Genomic DNA, 16746 nt, shown 5'->3' with positions numbered 1-16746 from the left:
AAATACTTGTCAGAAAATCTGCACACAAACTGGAGACATTAGAGACATCAAAGCAGTGTCAGGAAAGCTGGTAGAAGTCTGGGGCTTTTCTTTATCAGTAACAGGTGCTTTGCTGCTCACCGTGATGCCTTAGGAAGTGGTCCATGCCCCCACTCCCGAAGGATATCAAGCTGAAGAATCGGGAAAGTACCAAGATATATTCAGCATTTTGCCTTTTGACAAATTAGCAATTCTTTTTCTTCTCAAGTCATATAGAGCACATATATAATTAGGCCATTTGAGAAATTAAGAGAGGTTGAACACAGCACAGGCAACCTAAATGCTGCTCTGACTGCCCCATCCATAAGCAATCCAAGGCTTGGCCCCCAGAAGTGATTCTCCTGAACTCTGAAACACAAAGGGCTGCTTCCAGTCACAAGGTTAACATTTCTCTTTCCACCTCAAGCTAAAGCTTGTGGGGTGGGGCTGAGGGGGACAGGGTTGTAAGCAGGTAGTCATTGGACTGAAGCTCTCATTTGCTTGGCTCCAAGAAAGATGCTGTTTAAGATAAATAATGAAGGCTTTCTTTACTTTTTTTTTTTCATCTCAACACCATGGACAGAAGAAAAGATACTTTCAGCTGTAGTAACATCAGTAAACAGGCTTATCTGGACACTAATGGGCAGTACTCATATAATAATAGATTATGCACTATGAGTCTCTTGTTCATACTTTGTTTCCTTGGACTGAAGTACAGATAGAAAAAAAAAATACCCATCATTTTCCCATCATGAAGTCATTTCATCCAATTTACTGGTAATCTGTAATGTGTTAAAACAGCTCTATTGGGAGTAGTTGTTTAGAACTAATTTGGTTATCCCATGGAAATTTGTAAACTTCATACTTTTAAAAGATAGTCAAAGCTATCATCCACCCCTTGCAGCCGTGAGTGTGACTGTCTTCCTACCTCTGAGAGCGTATATACTTAACTATATTTCTTAAAGTCATGAAAACTGCCACGGCAGTTGTTTCACTGAAGACCGCTGGTCTGGTGTGCATGAGACCCTGGGCTCTGTCACCATCACCACAGAAGCAAAGAACACAGAAGGGGATGCCCTCTGACTGGGAGTTTCCCTCCCTGTCACTTGTTCCTGTTCATTCCAACAAGAATTAGCCAACTGACTAGAAATTTAGAGCCTTTTCTTTGATAGCTTCATCCTCTCTTACATTTTGTATCATTATTTCAAATTTCTTATTTTCAAATTAGTGAAATAGAGAAGTTTTAGAGAATTTGTGGTTGGAGACTGCTTAAACAGACTCCGACTTTCTTAGAAATTTAGGAAATGAATGTATGTTCCTTCAACATGTGGTAACCAAATATCCCCCCCCCCTTCATGTTATTCCCAAGCAGCTAATGTGACACAATGTGACTCTTTTGGAGTCTTTCTGAGAACCCCCAATTCTGACTGGAGAATGTCAGCTATACTGATTCTTTTGTTTCTTAATCTGTAATTTGAATTACACAGGGCTCAGGGTAACTTTATAACAGGATAACAGAGTTTAGGTACCACTGGGGTGTGCTAATCCTGAACATGCAGAGATTCAAAATGACCTTTAGTCTGCTTTGGGCAACTGCTTGCTCATACACAGTTCAGACTCACAGGAGTAGTCCTGCTCCCCAGGGGTGGCAGCAGAGGATAGACCGTGGAAGAGTCTCCATTAGGCCCCTCTTGGCAGAACAAAGCTTCATGAATGGAGCCAAGAAAAGAGAAAGCAAGGTCTGATCACTGTCCCATTTGATTCTCACAAGGACCACCCCCTTAGTCACTAACTCAAGGGTCTTTCTGGGATTTCTTTCCCTCTTTTATACCCAGGTCTTATGTGATCTCACTTTTAAGTAGATTTTATGCAGATAGAAATAGTCATGGATGGATTAGAAATGTAGAGGCCCAGTGCCCCCAGTGTTCTATGAACTTTTTGCCTCTTCCGGATGGCTATCGGTCCTTCACACCTCTTTCACTTCTCACATTTCAGCTCTTGTTTCGTTTGTGGTTCAGAATAAAAGAGACAGTTCCTTACATAACTTTAAATATAGCATGTAGATATTTAAGGATTCTTTGTTTCCTTGAACACAGGTCTACCAAAATTCATCCAAAAGTTGTGTTCATACAGCCCTTGATGACTGAGCTCTTAATTGGTGCTTCAGTCTTAACCACTGATATATAGTCTTGAACTTAAGGGCAACCAGGGTCAACAATGTAGTTTATTACCTTTGTTCTAAGACTTCTGGTTGGCTTTGAGGCTCAAGGGTTCCTTGTGAACCAGTGCAGTTCTTCCATGCTCATCTGGCTTCAAAAAGCAGAAATGGCCTCAAGGAAACACATTAAAATTGTAGTTTCTCATCTAGATCTGTAAGGATCTTACAGGAACTTTGTAGGAAAAGAGTGGGTTAAAAGTTTATTTCAATGACTTGGACCCTAACATTGGTGGTTTTGCTAGGTGGAAAATAATTCTTGGAGCCGTTTGTGAATGGGAATCACGGAGACTGAGATGATACAAGGAGAATCAGATCCTCTGGCTTTCAGGGGCCTGCACAGAAAAGGGAGGAAAAAAAAAAAAAACACAAACTGCTGAAGTCCAGATGTTTCTCTTGACTTTAATGGGTTCTTTTAAAAGGATCTCCTGTAGGAACTACAGATGGTGATTAGGGGTGTCAAACATTTCAGTTTCAGAAATGAACTCAAATGGTCTCATAGCCCTTCATAAATTGCCCCTGAACGTGAATGCCAAGAACTCTCTGAAAGATGGCTGGCAGCAGAAGGTAGCTGGCTCACAGGGCTGTGTCACTTGGCTGGCATGTTGGGAAAATGTGAGAACTGAATCCATTCCCAGAGGTATTCAACTGAAGTAACCACACCAGCTATATGAGAACAGAGAGCTTTGGGATGTTAAAAATGGCAACATTGTCACAGCAGTGACTAACATTGTCACCCAAATGAGATTCAGATGATAATGACTGTGATGGTTTTGCTCACCTTACTTAGATGCTTGTAGTTGGCTAGGAAACTGAATCTGGAATAATCTGTAAGAAAACCATGCTTTTCAGAAGCCAAACAAGTAGCCGCACTAGATACTCCATTTTTGGCAAAGGAGGGTCTCTTGGAAGGTAGAGTTTCATGGGTAGTCAACATGAGCATGTAGAAGAACTTGTTTAAGGTGTATGCTTCCTGGGAGTTCATGACCAGGGTGCTAAGCAGAGTCCTTACGTGTTTCTGTTAAGTGAGTGTCCAAGCCTTTGAAGACTGATTCTAAAAATGTGTGTGGCTTACATCTGTACTTAGGGTGCTTGTTACATGAATGTCTGGAGTGTTTACTCTTTGAAGTTTAAGCCAGTGGTACCAAGAAAGCTATTCTAGGGTCATCCAAATGATTTCTCCAAATAGGCTTTCCACCCAATGCATTCCTGCATGTTCAAGATGAGCTGAGATCCATTCCTCAACTTCCAGCTGTGTCCATCAGAAATACATTGAGAATTTCTTAAAATATGAGGTAGAGAATTTATCTATTAGATTATTATAAATTTTAAATTAAAATGTAGAAAACATTTATCTCCTCTTGAGGAATGTACTATATGCCTTATAAATCATTGCCTTTAACATGGGGAAGGGTTTTCCTAATACCTCATAATACTCAGATTTTATGCTTTCAGAATTTAACTAAGAGTTATCTGGCCCCCTAATGGGAAAACCACCTCTCCCCACGCAAGCAATTGAAACAGACACTGGTGTAATTGGCATATCAATTCAAGTAGTTCAGGGGAATATTTTCACAAGCTCTTGAAGATGCTTGCTATGGCTGTAATTTCCAATTGCTACAAAATTATGTCATCTTTAGCCATATCCAAGTCTCTTCTTGAGAAAGCTTACAAGTCTCTTATACACATTTATTTTTACTTCTGGCTAATGAGGAAAGGGAAGCATTGTTCCCACCTGTGCTTGTCCTGGAAATAATTGTATCATCTGTTTATCAGTTCCTGGACGAGGGCTTTGCTTATTCAATTGTTGGGGGCAGTTTTTTTTTCCCTAGTTCCCTTCATTCAGAAATATACATAATAGACAATGACCTAAATAAAAACATTACCTTATAAACACAGCTAACCATGTTCAACTTCATTAGGATTAGCACTGTTTTATTAACCCTGTTTGAAGTAGTTATATACTTATTTGATCAAGAAAAATAAAACTGATGGTTGGCTAGCAACATTTTTTAAAGTACTTTAATCTTCCAAGTTTGGTGTTCAGAGGGAAATCTGTTTTTGCACATGAACACTTTAGGTGGTAAAGATAATTTAAACACAAAATCAAATCAGAATGCAGTTGGCCAATATGCCTTTTCTTTCTCTGAAATGAGACTGCCCCCAAAATGGTTATATTCTCTGGCTGAACGATAAATCACAAATCAAAGCAGGTGATTGATTGCCTTCCAGAATTCTCAGATATAGATAATCCCTTGGGTTTACTTAAAAACCTATGACTACTTATTTTTTAAATGTCCTGGTACTTTCTAATATGTATATTAAATCCACACACACACACACACACACACACACACACACACACACACACACACACACACACAGGTGTGTTAACAAGAGCACATACCTGGCAATGCCAGGTAACTAACATTTGCTCACCTCCCTGGTAATTGTTATAAAGGTGTTCTATCTCTGATAACATGTAGGGTTTGTTCTCAATGGTTCCTGCTGGCTTCCATAAAGGACACTGAAATGTAGAGCCATCTTGGGGCCACTCTGTGCTTGCCATTGATGGCAATTAACAAAAGACTTTACTCACATTTTGGTATCTACGTCATGTACCAATGGCATTCAAAATGGCCTGAAATATGCCAAATGTGGAAAAGCTAGCTTCAGAGGCACTGACTTTGAAATACTCAGAACTGGGAAGCTGGAGGAATGGCTTAGAGGTTAAGAGCACTGACTGCTTTTCAAAGAGGTCCTGAGTTCAATTCCCAGCAACCACACAGTGGCTCACAATCATCTGTAATGAGATCTGGTGCCCTCTTCTGTTGTGCAGGCATACATGCAGACAGAACTCTGTATACATAATAAATAAATATTTTAAAAGAATACTCAGAAGTGCATCTTCCTACAGTTAAATCCCTTGCAGATTCTCATCTTCAATATAAAGTCAGTGAGGAAATGTTATGTTCCTATTGTAGGGTTCTTGTTTTACTATTTGCTGTAACTTTGAAATTCTTTCCAAAATTAATTTCAGGAAAATTAATAAAGCAGATGCAGGGTAGCAGGCCACTCTGAATAAGCTCTTGAACATACCCAAGTCATATCTACTGACAACAAATCATTACAGCCTTGGTCAAATTATTCAGATTTCTATTTGCAAAGTTAAAGAATACTCTAGCAAGGTGATAAAAATAAAAGGTAATTAAATTAAATTATCTTTCTGTGGTTTATCTTTTAAAACCAATTCGTTCTCATGGAAAGAAAGGGAGAAGAGGCCTCACCGGACATGCCAAGTGACCGATGCAGATTTAGCTTGCTCCTGTCTATGTCGATCAGAGGTCTTTCTGCTCTACATCTAGGGTTTCCCTCTCAGCTCTATCAAAATTGCATCTCCCTCCTCAAGTCTTGGTGATGTGGACATGTTCAGAAACACACTGATCCAAGGAGCTGGTTAAAATGTGTATGGAATTATCTGAAGAACTTAGTAGAGATGAAAACACTTAGATGTGACTTCCTGTTAAATCCATTTCACCAACAAGGATATTAATCTCAAGGAAGATGAGCTATACAAATTCAAAGTTTCTCACCCTTAATCAGCACAGCTTTTTATAATCTATGCCCATGGCATGAGCAGACTGGTCTCTTTGATACTGACCCTTCTTAAATGTAAACACTGATGAAAGAGGAGGTAATTAGCCTTAAAGACATACTTCGAAGCTTTCTTGGGGCTTAAATAGCTTGATCTGGGATATGAAAGCATAATTTTTCTTTTTCTATTTCTTTCCATTCTGTTTGACAGATAGTTGCCGCAATAATGGCAATTACCGGCATTGTCATGATGGCATATGCAGACAATTTCCATGCTGATTCCATCATAGGTGTGGCGTTTGCAGTGGGCTCAGCCTCTACGTCTGCATTATATAAGGTATGTCCATGTCTTCCTCTATAGTCACCTGCCACTCATAGTTGAGGATTAAGCAACAAAATAAGGAATTGCAATGAAAACCTTAGAAAATGCAGGTGTGTTAAATAGTAGTAAGTAACGTTTTTGTCAATACTTGTATGGTGGGGATCTGACAGGAAATTTCACCTCTGTTGACATGTCCTTACATGCCATAGATCCTTATTCTACTTACTGGATGAAAGAACCGAAGCTTTGAAAGATTAACTCTCCAAGGCCATAGTGAGGTAGCTAAAGGTTACAACCCTGGATTGGAGTCAACAATGCCACCCCTCCCCACCCCAATCAGGCAGTTAAAGCAAGAATGTAAGGAAAGCAACTCCTTCCCTCTCTATGTTTTTCATGTGAGTATATGGCAACTATGTTAATTCCTTGGAGGTATTACAAATAATAAGCTGTCATTTGAGAGTGTGCTCTTTGCTACATAGGGAGCCCACATTATGAGGAACCCATGCCATTAGCAAAATGCAGACACTCTGTGCTCTGCTGTATGGACTTTGTGTACTTCCTCCCCTGGATTCTCTGTCACCTAGGAAAATGTCACCAGAGTCACTGCACCTAACTTCAGAAGCAAGGTCTCAGACTGCAAATCCAAAAGGTTATTCTCCCAAAGCTCAACTTCTATAAAAGCCAACTTTCTGAGTGGATCTAAAGGGCAATTCCAATTTCACCTCTCCTAGAGTTTCAATAAAATGAAAATTGTAGATGAAATAAACTCTCTGGAAGATAGAAACAGCCTTCTGCCTTTCCTCCTGGAGGCATGCTTATTCACCACCACTGTGCCTGTGAACATCAACATATTTTGGGGCCCATTGATTGTGACAAATGTTGACAAGTGTTCATTCATTTACCATTTGTGTCTAATCTGTTCTCACATGGAAACTTCACTAAAATTGTTCTAAGTCTTCTAAGAGAAAAACTAATACATTTATGAAGTTAAAAATCCAAACTGTACTGGAAATGGCTGGGAAAGCAGGATGACTATTATATAGACAGAATTCTCCTGGCCAGATTACAGAATGCATTGGTTCTCAGAGTGGTTAACAGTTGTTTATGGACACAAAATCATATCTGAACCCTAATTCTAGGCAGACACAATCTGCTCCATTTAATAATATGTGTGAGTGAATTAACAAGGGGAGAAACAGGTTAAGAAGCTAAGAATACAGACTTCAGATCTGGCTTTCTCCTTCTGTTCTGTGAGTTCACATTAGACCTCCACTTCTACTTGTTATCTGCCTGTACACATGGGCTTATAATCCAGAAAAAGAAGTTGTTTTTAATCCAGAGAGCATCACAATGTTGGTGAGGACATCCTAAGCTCAGGAAGGATCGTGCTTATGAACCTAGGCCTAGATTTCTCTTAACACCTAATAACAGACTGTCTGACCACTTAGTTTTCAGCATCTGTCATAATAACGATGCAATAAATCCCAAAGATGCAAGGAAGAATTGATGGCATCTCAACACCACATGATTTTTATGGCTCATACAACCTTCATTTATCCTTCACCCTATGCCCATCTTGGAGGTTTTGTTTCCATACTGTTGAGTACTCCCAGAAACTTATAATACTTTAAGAAATTCACTTCATGACAGTCACTGTGTTGTGTGAACAAAATAGGGAATTTTAATACCATGTCATCCTAGCCCACTTAACAATTTGGAAGTGTTAGGGCAAGAAGACATGGAGACTAGCCTCTGGGCCAGTAAGCTTAATGTGCGGCTGAAGAGTTTCTCTCCTTTCCAGGTCCTGTTTAAGATGTTTCTTGGAAGTGCCAATTTTGGTGAAGCTGCACACTTTGTCTCCACCTTGGCTTTCTTCAACTTGATCTTTATCTCCTTCACCCCCATCATCCTGTATTTCACCAAGGTGGAGCACTGGTCCTCCTTCGCAGCTCTGCCCTGGGGCTGTCTCTGTGGGATGGCAGGGTTATGGCTTGGTAAGTGACCCTAGCCTATGCCTGCTATTCTCTGTGTCACTTGGTCTTTCTTTTGAACAGAAAGATGGTCATGGCAGGGTCATTGTCTTGGCTGTTCTTGTGCTCCATGACCCAGGTTACCCAGATTACAGATGTTAAATATGTACAAGATTCTTGGTAGACTCTTCCCTGATTATCTCAGGGCTATCCACAGTGTGGCTGCCATGGATTAAAGTAACCAGTTGGAAGCCCAGGTCACTCTATCTACCACTGACCTTCTGGTAGCCTCATCTAGTCTTCATGATGTGGTGTGTGACTTACTATGCTTCCTGTGTGTGTGGTATGATAGACAGAAGTGAGAATGGATGATGCAGTCAAAATGTTCAAAGTAGCCAGAGCATAGGGTTCAGATGAGAGGGAAGAGGAGGGAAGAAGAGGAGAGGGGAGAGAGAGAGGGGGAGAGAGGAGGGGGCAGGACAGGAGGGGAAGACATTCAAGAGAAAAGCAGATCATGAAGAAACTGGAAAGCCTTAATGAGGGAGCTGGGTTTAAAATTCCACTTCATCTTGGAGCTAAAAGTGGCAAGTTCACATCTGCATATGAAACCACTCACTCCGATGAGAACAGATTTGCACCAGGAATCCCTTACCAGGAGAGAAAAGAACACAACATGCGCTGAGCTTGGCCTTCTCTAAGTAGACTGTGCCCTATTGAGGGCAAAATTAGGATCACCTGGAGTCTTTTTCATGGCACCTGGAGCTCTGGGGCTGTGCCTCACTGCGCTCCAGGCTCCCACTTTGAAGCTATCCACCTACCAGTACCTGATGGAGAGGAGTCTATGATCTAAAGATCCTGCTCCTCTTCTCAAGCCATTGAAAACGGTGTATCCCAATGCCCCAGTGCTTACTCTGAATAAAGTCAGCTTCATTCTGCTCCTACATACTACCCAAGGTCAACCACTCTGTCACTCCACATTTACCCACCACACTCATCCTGCAGGGCCTCCAATGACCTTCTAAGCCAGGGTGATACTGGAAATGGTGGCAGCACTGCAGTTCCAAGAGAAAAATGTCCTGACTCCAGCAAGATCATCCTTTTCCTACTCTAGCCTGGATCCCTCAGGGAAGGTCTTAAACTGAAAACATTCAAGAGAAGGATCAAGCATTAACTGTTGGTCCCTGGAGTTATGCTTTCCAAGGCCAAAGCTGTATGGTTATCATCTCTCATTACCTCTAAGTTGAGTGAAAATCAATAACATATTTGAAAGTTGATTCTGTTTCCATAAGATCAAAGTATCCTAATTAAAAGTGCTCAGATTATTTCCTGGCCAGAAATAGTGTAGCCGGGGACAATCGCAATCAAAATGTCACTTATTTTTAGCCACCTCTGTACACATGGAATTTGTGCCTTCTGCAAAATCGCCCTCCACCAGTGAGAGTCACTGGCACATTTAGTGTGTTAAGCCTTCTCTGGCTGGGCCACCTGTGGCAGTCAGACCCTGGATTCTCTAAGCAGCATGTGTCCAGGCCAGGCATGGCACCAACTGGCACTGCAGCTGCTCCGTTAGGCCCACCAGTGCACAGCAGAGCTCATTATGCCAAAGCAGAACTGTGACAAATTGAAGAGACAGCCTCTCTCCTATATTATGTACTCTGGGGTTTTAGAGTCCTCAGTGCTTTGCTTCCAGTGTTTTTATTTCCATGCCTCTCTTCTCCTTGGGAATCACACATTATCTAGCTGGGTCTAGTCTGAGAGCCAAAGCTGAGCTACCAGTGTGTGCTCTAAACTCTCACATCTCCTGCAGCTGTGGCTGTGGCATGCTGGGAGTTACCTAAGTCTGAATGCAGCCTCAGACATTCATCTGACATATCTGAATTGCATTTAAACTGGCTGGACCCCTCACAACGGAGAACACATTGGATTGGATATTCTTTTCCTTGAGTTATCAAGGAAGACTATCCCACTCAAAGAACTAAGGAAAAATGTTGTGATAAGTCTTTCTGCTGGCCGCCCGAGTTGTGCCCTGCCATGTGGGTGCTTTCCACCAGCCGCCAGAGTTCTGCCCTCGGTGTTAGGGCCCCAAATAACACACAGAGATTTATATTAGTTTCAAATGCTGCTTGGCCAATGACTGGGATTTCTAATCCGCTAGCTCAGTCTTAATTATCAACTATAATCATAAGACTTATCTAATGGAGGACTCCAGTGGTAAGCACCCTCTCTTGCCAGTGGATCACATGGCAGCTCCAGAGCAGAGAGCAGGAGGAAGAGCAAAAGAGTGACTTCCTGTTTGTCCCTGCTTATATATGTCTTCCTGCTATGTCACTTCCTGCCTGTATCACAAGATTTCTTTTTCCTACATTTCCCAGAATCTTCCTTGACTCCTAGTCCCACCTATCTTTCTGCCTCATTGGCCGAGCAGTGCTTTATTCAACAACCAATAAGATAAACATACACAGAAGGACCTCCCCCATCAGAAAAACACACAACACATTTCATGGAAGCTGAGGGCTCAGTTCTGAAACACCATTGCATTCACTCAGACTGCCAAAATCCAGTTCAGTCAAAAAAAGACAATGAATTCAGCAGAGTTTTGATGCATTTAGTAAATTTCTAACTTGTTAGAAATTTCTGTATTGACTCCATAAGATTAAGGAAAGACTTGAGGTGCTGGAATATGTATTCACATTGAACTTTGCCATGACAAAGGGACACATGCAAACCTAGGAAGGACCTGAATCTTTACTGCCATTGCTGTATGCTTGTGAGTCTTAGAGGGTCAAACACGCTGCCTCTCATCTCCAGCCACAAATGGCTCCAGATTGCTAAATTAGTGAGCTTAATTATAGATGACAGCAGAAAAACAAACAACATCTTCCCTGAAATAGTTTGAGTCTAGAATCTTCAGAAATATAGGCAACATGCTTCAACTGTGTTCATAGAGATCATCTCATATTAAAGAACCTTTGTACTTGTGAATACTCATCTCTACAACCTCTGAAAAGTTTAATTTAACTAGATTAAAATAATAGTCTATAACTTATAAATCTTGGAAAGGTGTAATTTTGATAATCTCCAATGGGGTTAGATGATTATTTTAAATAATGGTCTTTTAGCTAAAGAAGTCCACAGTATTAATTAAAGAGCCTCAGCTTTCTCTATCGTTTATTCTGTGGATCTGACCTCTGTTGACTTCTATGCACAAACAGGGTGGGAAAATCATCCCCAGGCTACAGAGAATAACATTGAGCTCATCTTGGTTTGTCCACATGAGCTTGAGAGAAAAGGGGGGGGGGACACAGGATCTACTGTCCTTAGACAAACTTTAACTGAGACAGTAGCACCAGAGCCTATAAATTGCCCTGGATTATGGCTCAAATAGCAAAGTAACAAAGAATGACACTTCAAAGCTTAATCTGTCACCTGCTTTTAGCCTCTAGCTAGCCACAGACTGTCCTTCCAGCACTCACATGTGGTGTGGAAGGTTGATGACTTCACCTCTTTCGTACTCCACTGTCAGCCAGCTGGCAAGAGCTCAGAGAGGACAAAGGACAAAAGAACTTGACCAATTTGAGCAAGCGATTCATGCTGCAATGACAAAATGAGAAAATTAATTGAACAAGGGAGACAGATCCTTGGGAAAGCACAGGTGTTGGTTCTTGTATGCTGAGAGACCGATTTGCTGCCCCTTCATCCTGTATACCTTCCTTATTTTACAGCATTCAATATCCTGGTGAATGTTGGAGTCTTGCTGACATACCCAATCCTCATCTCCATCGGGACAGTTCTCAGTGTCCCTGGAAACGCAGGTACTGGTACAAAGTGACCATGTGTTTGCTTATGCTCTGACTTGTTTCTTCTGATGATTGAGAATTATGCCCCTTCCCTTGGAAGATGTTTTTTAAATACCATGAGGTGGAAGACAACAGAGTACACATCAGATTTTAAGTCTGCAGCTACAAAGGCACTGTTTTACTTGGTCGTGATTTTAGAATTAAATACCAAATGTATCATTTGGGTTTCATGTAATCTCCCTGACAACCTAATTTTGTGTTATTTTTAGAGGGAGTCCTATGGAAACAAAAGGCTTCTCTGCACAGGACTGTGAAGTCAACATCACTAATGAAAGGGCAAGCCATGCACAGGGTGTTGGCTCCCCGTCAGACGGTCCTTGGGGAGCTGGGAAGGCTTCTGTGGAGGGTTGAGCAGGTGGCCCTCCAGGAAAAGCAATTTGTCTGATTTCAAGGACAAGAGGAAAAGCTATTTTTTTCTAGGAAGTTTCTAGTGAAACCTGCCATTGAAACTAGTCATGGAAATTAGTTCTCTGGGGTAACGGTTCAGTCATTTTTTTTACTTTAAGATTCTGTGACCCCAAGTCTCTAGTAACCATGTTTCTTTTCTTCAAAACAATTAGCCAGTGTTTATTAAACATTTACTATGTGATCAAGGCTGTGTACAAGAAAAGAAAGGAAATTACATTGCTATTCCCCTGACAAACTTACAGATCAATTTGGAAAAGGCAGTAGACATACACAAAACAGCTAGGACCTCTACAAAGTAATTTATTAAGTATAAAATTGTGTGAGATAGATTCCAAGGGCTATAAGATATTCAGAGGAAAACAAAAATCAGAAGTAGAGTTGTCGGGAAGTTATTTATTCATCCATGGATTCATTTTTTTCAACAAATAACTTCTGATGGCTTAGCATATGTCAAGAGCTATGCTGATACTGGTGACAGATCCTGAATAAGGAATGGTTTCCACCCCCAATACCATGAAAGAAACACAGAGTGGGAAACCAGAGGAACTGAGTAATTCTAGCACAAGGAAGCATTGCTCTGATAGATGCTCACACAGAGCACACATTGGTGTGGCATTCTTTAAAAGGGTTCTTACGGGGAGTCCTTTGTACAGAGGTCTAACAAATAGTTAGCAGAATGAAGTGGAATACGAGCATAGGGGGAATTGGTCAGACAACTTTGTGAGTATACTAAATTCACTTTATAAAGTTAATTTTAGGCTTATATAAATTTCACCTCAATTAAACTCTGAAAAAGGACAGCACATATAAAAACCAAGACACCAACAGAACAAACAAGCAAGCAAGCAAAACACAACAGCGGTCCAGTGCAGTGAAAGAAAGGTGAAAGCATGCCTGCCCTGGAAAAGGGCTTGGAGAGGAAATTGGAGAAATTCCTAAGCCCAGTTGCATGGACTCTGAGCTGAGCTTTGAGCAAGTATGGTTTACTGAGAAGGAACAGGAAGTAAGCATAGACAGTGATGGAGAATAATTATGATGTTTGGAAGTCTTGAGATAAAGCCCTGGGTTTGGTCCTTGGTTTTCAGAGAAGCTTATAAACAATCATAGGGTGTGACTGGTGTGACATTTTCCTTCCCTAGCTGTGGATCTCCTGAAGCAGGAGGTGATATTCAATGTGGTCCGCCTGGCTGCCACCATCATTATCTGTATTGGGTTTCTTCTGATGCTGCTGCCGGAGGAGTGGGATGAAATCACTCTGAGATTTATCAACAGCCTGAAGGAGAAGAAGAGCGAGGAGCATGTGGAGGACCTGGCAGATGTCAGCGTGCACCTGCGGAGCAGAAGCAGGGTCAACGGGACAGTGTCCATACCACTGGCTTAAAAGGAATTAATGTTTGGATGCACATGTGTGTATATTCTGTGAATATAAAATTTTCTCACTACCTGTACACTCAAATGACAGTATCAACTCTGAATTTGAATAAACCATATGTGAAATATTGCCAACAATAAAAGTTTACATTTATATGCATACCAAGGAACTGATGTAAATAATCATAATAAATTTTTTATTAAAATGTATTTTCCTTGTTTTATTAATCATATTCAGAAGGCAGACTCTCCACAATTCACACAGGTTCATAAAATATGAGATTTGGTTAAATGACAGACTTTTCATAGTTTTTTTTTTTTAAGTGTAACGTAGACCTTTTCATTAAGAACTAATTGTCAAATAGGAAAACCTATGAACATGATATATATTTTACATTTACTTCAGCCTTGAAATCTGAAAGCTGGAGAGTCATTAAACAAATACCAACAGAGTTCATCTACACTGGGAATGGTGAGGATTGTAAAGACAGGAAAACCCCAGCTGAACTCTCAACATGTTTCAAGCAACACTCTGATTAGAGACATCACACACTAGTGAAGTGGTCTGGAGACCTTACACGTCTCTGCAGTCCCTCACCACCAAGTTCACTGAGAGAACTTCCTATACTTTTCGTTTCAACTTGGTACTCCTATCCTCTCCTTACCCCACTACCCTTCACCTTCTGTCCCCACCATTGCTCTAGAGTTGCCTTCTATCAAGTCGCTAATGGCCTCTCTCTAACAAAATCGTATTGACAATTTCAACTCTTTACTTTTTCAAAAGCAGCCATTATGCTGATCCTATCCCCTGACCTGCTAAAATAGTCTCAATTTTTGAACCCACCACCTTCTTATGGTTCTCCTGCCTTCCTCCTCCTAGGCTGGTTCCATTGCTACCAAGGTTCTCTGGTCACATGTCTTAACTGTGGCAGCATCTCTCTCCACACTTTCTCTCAGGGACTCAACTGTTCCCATGGCTTCAAATGTTTCCAACATGTTGGTGACTTAAAAAATTTATTTTAGGCAAGCCATGTTTGCACTTTGAGCTTTAGATCTTATATTAGAATGTCTTCATCAGCTCATTTGGATACCGCAAAGCAGCAAAAGCAAAGTTAAGTCTATCACTCTTTCCAGACTTAGCCCTCTCTCTTTCCTAAGTTAATAACATCATTCTTTACTAGCTACCCAAGCCAGGTATCAGCCTCCATGTCTGCCTCTTCACTGATACCTAACTTGTAGCCTTGCCTCTCTGTAATCTTTGTAAAGTGACTTTCTAGTATAAATTTGATTCTATCTCCTCTACATGAAATACTTCAGTGACATCTTATTGTCCACAAAATCAAACCCAAATACCCAGATATGTCCTCCAAAGTTCATTATTAACTGGCCACAGCCAGTTTAGATTACAGTAATTGCCACTAGAACTTCCTGTGCTTATGGATGTTAGCTACATCTTCCATACTAGTAGGATATTCCATGATGATAAACAGTGTCTGCATCTGTCTATATAGTCTCTATTTATGCAAGGATTATGTAGTCCATCATGCTGTCCAAGACAATAGCTGTGAGTGGCTATTAAGAACCTTGAATGGAGAAACTGTATTTCCCACTTCATCCATTTATCATGCATTTGCCACTCAGTTACCATACTAGAATATAAGCAGAGAGCCTACTTCTGCCCCACTGCCCTATAGTTCCCCTGGACACTTGACACTCCAATGAGACTATGCCTCTTATGATTATTCAGTTAAGCTATGCTACTTTTGTCACACTCTTTTCTTTCTCTCTTTCTCAGTGCCTGAATGCTACCTTATTTATAATTCCTTATATTACCTACAGCTATTTTCCTAAGGAGACTTTTCTTATCTCCCAATCTAAACAATGCAGTTTACTTAGCCCCAAGAAAGTACTGACTGCGCCCTCTGTGTTAGTCAGCTCTGTTTAGTGGTGACAAAATATCTGGCAGAATTAACTTACAAGTAAGAATGGTTTATTTGGGCTTGCTCCAGAGGTCTCAGTCCACAGACATTTGGCCGTGTTGTTTTGGACCTCTGGTAGGAGAAGCACATGGTGGAAGAGACTGCTCACCTCATGATGGCTGGAAAATAGAGAGAAAGAGTCGAGATCTCCAAAATTTCTTCAAAGTCATACCCCATTTCCTCCAACTTGTCCCATCTCCTATGGTTTCACTACCTCTCAATAGCACCACAACCTGGAGACCATCAACCATTGGGATACACTTATCCAAATGCTAGCCCTGCCTATGGTAATTGCCAGCCTACTGTTCTGAGTTTCCAGCAGACCAGGAGCTTTTGAGAACAGGGCTGTGTGGCAGTCATGGTTGTGTTCCCAAGTTATAGTACTTACAGACATCCCATAGGAGAATCATGCTCAGCTCTGTGATGGATGTCCTCATGCCTGAACTGTGTGAGGTCAGTCTTAGTGGGGGACAGACAGTACCACACATGAGATTGGTTAAGTTAGGGGCTGGAAGATGGCAAGTGCAGCACAGGCTCCTTTATCTGTGCAAGCCTGCTGAACTCTTAAAAAGAGATTTAGACCCTGAGAGACTGGTTCTGGCCTCTAGCATTTAAGATACTCTGTGCTTCATGGGAAATTTATGACAGTAAGTCAAGCATTCATGGTCACTGCCCCTCCCCCAAATCCAAGTTTCCTAAAAATGTAAGTGAGCCAATCACCAGTCAAGAGAGAGGAATTCAGAGTGCCTTGCTGGCTGGGCATCATAATAAAAACTTTGATGCAACAAATCTTTGATTTTTCTGTTCCTTTTGGAAGAGGCCCTGTCAGTGTCCTAACATAGCTAAATGACATAATTTTAAATAAGATGGCAAACATTTCAAGCTCCAGGACGTTTTAAGTTTCATGAAAAATAGTGCAAAGGAGATGTAATGTTATTAGCAAATTGAATTAGTTTGTTATCTACACACAGTCACTTTGGGCTATTTAAATGCAATATTGATGCAAACATTC

At 41.0% G+C, this 16746-nt stretch overlaps 1 protein-coding gene across 1 annotated transcript in view; it reads left to right on the top strand.

The window, feature by feature from the left end:
- The window catches only part of Slc35f4 (solute carrier family 35 member F4), a 218782-nt gene extending 205017 nt beyond the window's left edge, over positions 1-13765 (top strand). The window contains exons 5-8 of the mRNA XM_035453470.1: positions 6039-6164; positions 7951-8143; positions 11842-11931; positions 13524-13765. Coding sequence (XP_035309361.1) covers positions 6039-6164; positions 7951-8143; positions 11842-11931; positions 13524-13765 — 651 coding nt within the window. The remainder of the gene's footprint in view (positions 1-6038; positions 6165-7950; positions 8144-11841; positions 11932-13523) is intronic.
- Positions 13766-16746: the final 2981 nt, after the last annotated feature.

The sequence above is a fragment of the Cricetulus griseus genome, assembly GCF_003668045.3.
Source record: "Cricetulus griseus strain 17A/GY chromosome 1 unlocalized genomic scaffold, alternate assembly CriGri-PICRH-1.0 chr1_1, whole genome shotgun sequence".
Lineage (NCBI taxonomy): Eukaryota > Metazoa > Chordata > Mammalia > Rodentia > Cricetidae > Cricetulus > Cricetulus griseus.
Note: the sequence above shows the minus strand (reverse complement) of the source record. Positions and strands in the feature narration are given on the sequence as shown.